The sequence below is a fragment of the Bison bison genome, unplaced genomic scaffold (assembly GCF_000754665.1).
Source record: "Bison bison bison isolate TAMUID 2011002044 unplaced genomic scaffold, Bison_UMD1.0 scf7180017864163, whole genome shotgun sequence".
Taxonomy (NCBI): Eukaryota; Metazoa; Chordata; class Mammalia; order Artiodactyla; family Bovidae; genus Bison; species Bison bison.
Genome location: NW_011494735.1, coordinates 3,315,034 through 3,322,826, shown reverse-complemented (window position 1 = coordinate 3,322,826; position 7,793 = coordinate 3,315,034). Strand labels below are relative to the sequence as shown.

The following is a 7,793-nucleotide window of genomic DNA, read 5'->3' as shown; positions in this document are numbered from 1 at the left end:
CCAACACCACAGTTCAAAAGCATCAATTCTTCGGCACTCAGCCTTCTTCACAGTCCAACTCTCACATCCATACATGACCACAGGAAAAACCATAGCCTTGACTAGACAAACCTTTGTTGGCAAAATAATGTCTCTGCTTTTGAATATGCTATCTAGGTTGGTCATAACTTTCCTTCCAAGGAGTAAGCGTCTTTTAATTTCATGGCTGCAGTTGAAGTCCCAGTGGAAAGCTGTGACCTGCCCTGCAGCTGATTACTTATTTGTAACTTTGTTCCTGGTTAGGACATATATTAGAGAAGGAAAAGGCAACCCACTCCAATACTCTTGCCTGGAAAATCCCATGGATGGAGGAGCTGGTAGGCTACAGTCCAAGGGATCTCAAAGAGTCGGATATGACTGAGTGACTTCATTTCACTTACTTCATACTTTATCACCGAAGAAGGAAATGGCAACCCACTCCAGTATTCTTGCCTGGAGAATCCCATGGACAGGGGATCCTGGCGGGCCATGGTCCATGGGGTCGCAGAGAGTTGGACATGACTGAAGTGACTGAGCAAGGACATATATTAAAACATCTAGCTTTTATTTCTAGAACCATACTGAATGCTATGCCTGTAAATTTCTACTAGAATGTAAGCCCTAGAGGGTAGGGCTTTTGTCTTTGTCATCTTCACAGAGTGCCTGATAAAGGGTAGGTTGTCAAATATTTGTTGTCTGAATGAGTGTGTAACTTGTTCAGAAGGTAGGGGCAAAATGCTTTTAATTTTTTAAAACTAAAATTTATCCTTATTTTACAGAAAATGTGCTCTCACAGGTCAGAGCAAGTCCTGTAAACACAGAATTAAACTAGGGGACTCAAGCAACTACTACTACATTTCTCCTTTTTGCAGATACAGGGTAAGTAATGTAACCGTGAATTTTAATAAAGCTCTCTTTGACATGAAACATTTGACTGTTTAACATTCTTTTCTTTTTGGTCCAGATCACTTCTGTCTGTAACTTTTTCACATACATTCGGTACATTCAGCAGGGACTTGTGAAACAGCAAGATGGTGAGTGTCAATTCATTATAAAATATTTGCATGAAAGTTAAGTAAAAAGTATAGGACATAATAGTAATGCTCAAATAAACATTATTGGTACATGTATATTGAATCTCTTTTATAGGTCTAATGTGTGAAGAATTTGGGAACAAAAGCATCTTTTAAAACATGTTGTATTTAATCCTTAGATTTGCCACATTTTACTCTAATCTTGAGTTTGAAGCAGGATCAGTTTTAACGTTTAAGGAATATATGATAAACCAGATGGTAAATGTGAGAGGAGCATAAAGCCCATTGAAAATACTCCTTAAGAAAACTGAGTGAAGTAAGCCAGAAAGAAAAACACCAATACAGTATACTAACACATATATATGGAATTTAGAAAGATGGTAACAATAACCCTGTATACGAGACAGCAAAAGAGACACTGATGTATAGAACAGTCTTATGGACTCTGTGGGAGAGGGAGAGGGTGGGAAGATTTGGGAGAATGGCATTGAAGCGTGTGTACTATCATGTATGAAACGAGATGCCAGTCCAGGTTCGATGCACGATACTGGATGCTTAGGGCTGGTGCACTGGGACGACCCAGAGGGATGGTATGGGGAGGGAGGAGGGTTCAGGATGGGGAACACATGTATACCTGTGGCGGATTCATTTCGATATTTGGCAAAACTAATACAATATTGTAAAGTTTAAAAAAAAAAAGAAAACTGAACAAGCTCTAAATGTGATCAGGCTTATTTTAATTAGTGGAGCCCACAAGGCACTAAGCTTTTTCTGTATTTTCTCCTTTCACGTGTGAGTTAATAAAGTAGTTGTGAGGGTAATTCCGAATGGAGTAAAGATCACTGTCTTCTAAATCAACAGAAACGTGTAGATGATATATCCAGAGAGCTAACCTAGTGCCAGGGTGGCAGCATTTTTAATTGTAGTCTTTCATGATCAGTTATGGTTTTATAGTTGGATGTCTTAAATACCAGCCATAGAAACTAACATGACCTGACAGCTCCAAAATATATATATTTTTAATACATATGGTTGTTTTAAAACAGAAATAGCAGATACTGAGCTAGGGACAAGTCCATGCCAATTTTGTATTTGAAGTTGTGGAGAATTTTCTTGTTTATCTTTTTCTAGACCCTGAAAATTTTCTTATACTGAAAAACTGGTAAAAGCCTACTGTGTTTTAGTAATGTAAACCAGTGAATGTTAACCCTTTGGAAGAATTAATTGTGTTGGTAAAAACTTAAGTTTAGCATTTTCAAACTCTGGTATATAAAACAGTCATTTGTTTATAATCCCATGTAATTAGGGTTTTTTTGGGTTTTTTTTGGTAATTAGGTTTTAATGCCTAAAAGAATAGGGGTGAAATCTGTCTCTAATCAATATTGAATTTAAAAAGGCTGCAGAGCATACAAGCAGTCTTTAAACTGTACAGTACTTTTTATGAATGATAAAAATGCGAAGTCAAGTGGGCCTTAGGGAAGCATCACTATGAACAAAGCTAGTGGAAGTGATGGAATTCTAAGGAATTTCATATCCTTAAAAATGATGCTATTAAAGCGCTGCACTCAATATGCCAGCAAATTTGGAAAACTCAGCAGTGGCCACAGGACTGGAAAAGGTCAGTCTTCATTCCAATCCCAAAGAAAGGCAATGCCAAAGAATGCTCAAACTACCACACAATTGCACTCATCTCACATGCTAACAAAATTCTCCAAGCTAGGCTTCAACAGTGCATGAACCATGAACTTCCAGATGTTCCAGCTGTATTTAGAAAAGGCAGAGGAACCAGAGATCAAATTGCCAGCATCTGCTGGATCATCGAGAAAGCAAGAGAGTTCAAGAAAAACAGCTACTTCTGCTTTATTGACTATGCCAAAATCTTTGACTGTGTGAATCACAACAAACTGTGGAAAATTCTTCATGAGATGGGAATACCAGACCATCTTAACTGCCTCCTGAGAAATCTGTATGCAGGTCAAGAAGCAACAGTTAGAACTGGATGTGGAACAACAGACTTGCTTCCAAATTGGAAAAGGCGTACATCAAAGCTGTGTATGGTCACCCTGCTTATTTAACTTACATGCAGAGTACATCATGAGAAACGCTGGGCTGGAAGAAGCACAAGCTGGAATCAGGCTGGAGTCAAGACTGCCAGGAGAAATATCAATAAACCTCAGACATGCAGATGATACCACCCTTATGGCAGAAAGCAAAGAACTAAAGAGCCTCTTGTTGAAGGTGAAAGAGGAGAGTGAAAAATTTGGCTTAAAATTCAACATTCAAAAAACTAATATCATGGCATCCAGTCCCATCACTTCATGGCATATAGATGGGGAAACAATGGAAACAGTGACAGACTTTATTTTTGGGGGCTCCAAAATCACTCCGGATGGTGACTGCAGCCATGAATTTAAAAGGCGCTTGCTCCTTGGAAGAAAAGCTATGACCAAGCTTGCTGCTAAGTCGCTTCAGTCGTGCCCGACTCTGTGTGACCCCATAGACGGCAGCCCACCAGGCTCCGCTGTTCCTGGGATTCTCCAGGCAAGAACACTGGAGTGGGTTGTCATTTCCTTCTCCAATGCATGAAAGTGAAAAGTGGAAGTGAAGTCGCTCAGTCGTGTCCGACTCTTAGTGACCCCATGGACTGCAGCCTACCAGGCTCCTCCGTCCATGGGATTTTCCAGGCAAGAGTACTGGAGTGGGGTGCCGTTGCCTTCTCCGACCAAGCTATGACAGCATATTAAAAAGCAGAGACATTACTTTGCTGACAAAGATCCATCTAGTCAAAGCTATGGTTTTTCCAGTAGTTAATGTATGGATGTGAGGGTTGGAGTATAAAGAAAGCTGAGTTTGGGTCATTTATTTTTCTGGAATTGAGCTGTAGAAGTTGCTTAAAAATTTTTGAGATTAGTTGTTTGTCAGTTGCTTCATTTGCTATTATTTTCTCCCATTCTGAAGGCTGTCTTTTCACCTTGCTTATAGTTTCCTTTGTTGTGCAGAAGCTTTTAAGTTTAATTAGGTCCCATTTGTTTATTTTTGCTTTTATTTCCAGTATTCTGGGAGATGGGTCATAGAGGATCCTGCTGTGATGTATGTCAGAGAGTGTTTTGCCTATGTTCTCCTCTAGGAGTTTTATAGTTTCTGGTCTTCCGTTTAGATCTTTAATCCATTTTGAGTTTATTTTTGTGCATGGTGTTAGAAAGTGGTCTAGTTTCATTCTTTTACAAGTAGTTGACCAGTTTTCCCAGCACCACTTGTTAAAGAGATTGTCTTTAATCAAAGAACTAAATAGACATTTCTCCAAAGAAGACATACAGATGGCTAACAAACACATGAAAAGATGCTCAACATCACTCATTATCAGAGAAATGCAAATCAAAACCACTATGAGGTACCATTTCACGCCAGTCAGAATGGCTGTGATCCAAAAGTCTACAAGCAATAAATGCTGGAGAGGGTGTGGAGAAAAGGGAACCCTCTTACACTGTTGGTGGGAATGCAAACTAGTACAGCCACTATGGAGAACAGTGTGGAGATTCCTTAAAAAACTGGAAATAGAACTGCCTTATGATCCAGCAGTCCCACTGCTGGGCATACATACTGAGGAAACCAGAATTGAAAGAGACACGTGTACCCCAATGTTCATCGCAGCACTGTTTATAATAGCCAGGACATGGAAGCAACCTAGATGTCCATCAACAGATGAATGGATAAGAAAGCTGTGGTACATATACACAATGGAGTATTACTCAGCCATTAAATAGAATACATTTGAATCAGTTCTAATGAGGTGGATGAAACTGGAGCCTATTTTACAGAGTGAAGTAAGCCAGAAAGAAAAACACCAATACAGTATACTAACGCATATATATGGAATTTAGAAAGATGGTAACAATAACCCTGTGTACGAGACAGCAAAAGAGACACAGATGTATAGAACAGTCTTTTGGACTCTGTGGGAGAGGGAGAGGGTGGGATGATTTGGGAGAATGGCGTTGAAATACATATAATATCATGTATGAAATGAGTTGCCAGTCCAGGTTCAATGCACGATACTGGATGCTTAGGGCTGGTGCACTGGGACGACCCAGAGGGATGGTATGGGGAGGGAGGAGGGTTCAGGATGGGGAACACATGTATACCTGTGGCGGATTCATTTCGATATTTGGCAAAACCAATACAGTATTGTAAAGTTTAAAAATAAAATAAAATTTAAAAAAAAAAAAAAGAAAGCTGAGCACTGAAGAATTGATGCTTTTGAACTGTGGTGTTGGAGAAGACTCTTGAGAGTCCCTTGGACTGCAAGGAGATCCAAGCAGTCAATCCTAAAGGAAATCAGTCCTGAATATTCATTGGAAGGACTGATGTTGAAGCTGAAACTCCAATACTTTGGCCACCTGATGTAAGAACTGACTCATTAGAAGACCCTGATGCTGGGCAAGATTGAAGGCAGGAGGAGAAGGGGACGACAGAGGATAAGCTGGTTGGATGGCATCACTGATTCAATGGACATGAGTCTGAGCAAGCTCCGGGAGTTGGTGATGGACAGGGAATCCTGGCGTGCTCCAGTCCATGGGCTCGCAGAGAGTTGGACACAACTGAGTGACTGAACTGACTTTTTCTGACTTTAATAAAATGGAAATCTTTTTTAATATCTGGTGGTAGGTAATACTATTTAAGCTTAAGAACAGATGATTTGTGCCAAATTGTCAAGCATATTTTTTCTCCTGGTTAAAAAAGAGTTTTTGTAGGGACAAATGAAAAGTACTCTACTTTATGGGAAGAAAGGGTCATAAGTGGTAGGGATTGATAGTGATGAAAGTGATGTCTTCTCTGGCTTCTCTTACTCTTATTTCACAGTATTTGGTACACATTATATACTGAGTGGGTTTGTAGTAAATTATTATTGATTTTACATTCTGTTTATTATCTGTGCCTTGTGCTGAAAAGGATTTAAGGCAGCTAAATGTAAAGCAGGGTTTCTCAGTCTTGGTACTATTACTCTTTTAAGCTGGATAATTCTTTATTGAGAGAGGCTGTCCTGTGCATTGTAGGATGTTTTAGTAGCATCCCTGGGCTTTACTCACTAGACACGAATAGTGAAAAACATTTCCAGACATTGCCATATGCACACTGGGGGGCAGAATCTCCCTGGTTAAGAACCACTGATCTGAATCAGTCTAATCTGATAATATGTCAGAGGGAGACCTTTTATAATCTAAAACAGAGCCAACTTTTCCCCACTTAATAGAGGGGACTTACAGAAGCAGAGATAATAGAAATTCATAGCTTATCCTCTGGATTTATTTTTATTTCTAAGTGAGCTGTACACAGAACCTTTCCTTGTCATTACAAAGAATGTTACTAAAGTTCTTTGGACTGTCTCGTGTTTTCCTTTTTTCCTATTTACTGTGTTAGTTGTAATGAAAAGTGAAAAATGGCCAAGATATAGCAAACTAAGCAAGAAGATCCATAAGTGAGATGATAACTCTTGCACAATTGAGCATTGAGAATAGTTACTCAAGAAGGCAGCAACATTGCCAGTTACACAGGACACTGAAATGTCTACCATGGTAGTCATTGATAATATCTAACAAATTGTGATGGAAAAAGCAGTAAATATATTCATTAATAAAACTGGAATGCTCAGAAGTACATGGAAAAGTTAGTGTGAAACAGTGATAGGATGTTAAGCACTAGGTACATCATTAGAAGTGTCCAGTTGGCATTTCAACTAATCCTAAATTTTCATTGAAACAAAAAATAATTAAGATGATATTTTATGATTTATGTGTCCCTCTTTTCTGTTTGTGTAGTTGACCAAATGTTTTGGGAAGTTATGCAGTTGAGAAAAGAGATGTCATTGGCAAAGCTGGGCTATTTCAAAGAGGAACTCTAATGTTCTGCCTGGGACCATCCATGAACCTCCCTGAAGACCTGGAAAATGGCTGAATATTTTTACGGTTACTTGATATTTATTTCCAAGCAGCGGGTCCAAGACTTTTTCCCTCTTTTGCAGATTATACTAAGAAGTACTGTGATTTCTTTTTAAACTGACCTATGCTGTGTTTGCTTATTCTTTAGTTGAACACACTATAAAGAATTACAGGTGTACTAGTGATTGTAATTTATAGTTGCAAAAAATAGCTAAATAAATAAACGTTAAATTGAGTGTGTTTTTGCTTTCTCTTCTAGCTCTGACATGGTGCGTAGGGTCATTTGAATTTGAACTGTAATTTTCAAACTGTGCAGCAGCCTATGAAGGACAAGGAAGAAGGCTAAGTGGACAGGATCACCTTCCTCCCCCCACACCCACTAGAATGACTATTTTTGTCTGTTTTTATATGTTAGGATTAAAAGAAAAGACTTTACTTAAAGAAAGACTTCTTCTGAAAAGAAAGTTATCTGTTTTAATCATTTGGTTCTAATTTAAAGAATCCCATTGTTGTGGTGATTAATTTAAATATATCAGATAGAAGACAGTCACATTTTATCCTAGAGATGCATTCTTTTGGCATCTTGATGTGATGCATCTGTACTTTATATTCGTTGAGCGCTGAGTAATCACTGAAAGGACATAAAGATAATATGATGTGTCCTCCAGGGAGTTGTAAGGGATGTGGATTGAAAGAGTGATACCTGCAAAGGATCGACTGATCATAGAACCTCTTGATTTATAAATTTCAAATTATAAAACAAATTGCATGGAGAAACTAAGAGTAAATAGTTTCATGATGCATG

General features: G+C 38.6%; 1 protein-coding gene across 4 annotated transcripts in view; it reads left to right on the top strand.

Moving 5' to 3' along the window:
• RAB3IP (RAB3A interacting protein) overlaps window positions 1-7,223 on the top strand; it is a 56,536-nt gene extending 49,313 nt beyond the window's left edge. For 3 of the 4 annotated variants that reach the window (XM_010841524.1, XM_010841526.1, XM_010841525.1), the window contains exons 9-11: window positions 798-897; window positions 983-1,052; window positions 6,869-7,223. In XM_010841524.1, coding sequence (XP_010839826.1) covers window positions 798-897; window positions 983-1,052; window positions 6,869-6,951 — 253 coding nt within the window. In that variant the 3' untranslated portion in view covers window positions 6,952-7,223. The remainder of the gene's footprint in view (window positions 1-797; window positions 898-982; window positions 1,053-6,868) is intronic. The other variant, XM_010841529.1, reaches the window with a different exon arrangement.
• Window positions 7,224-7,793: the final 570 nt, after the last annotated feature.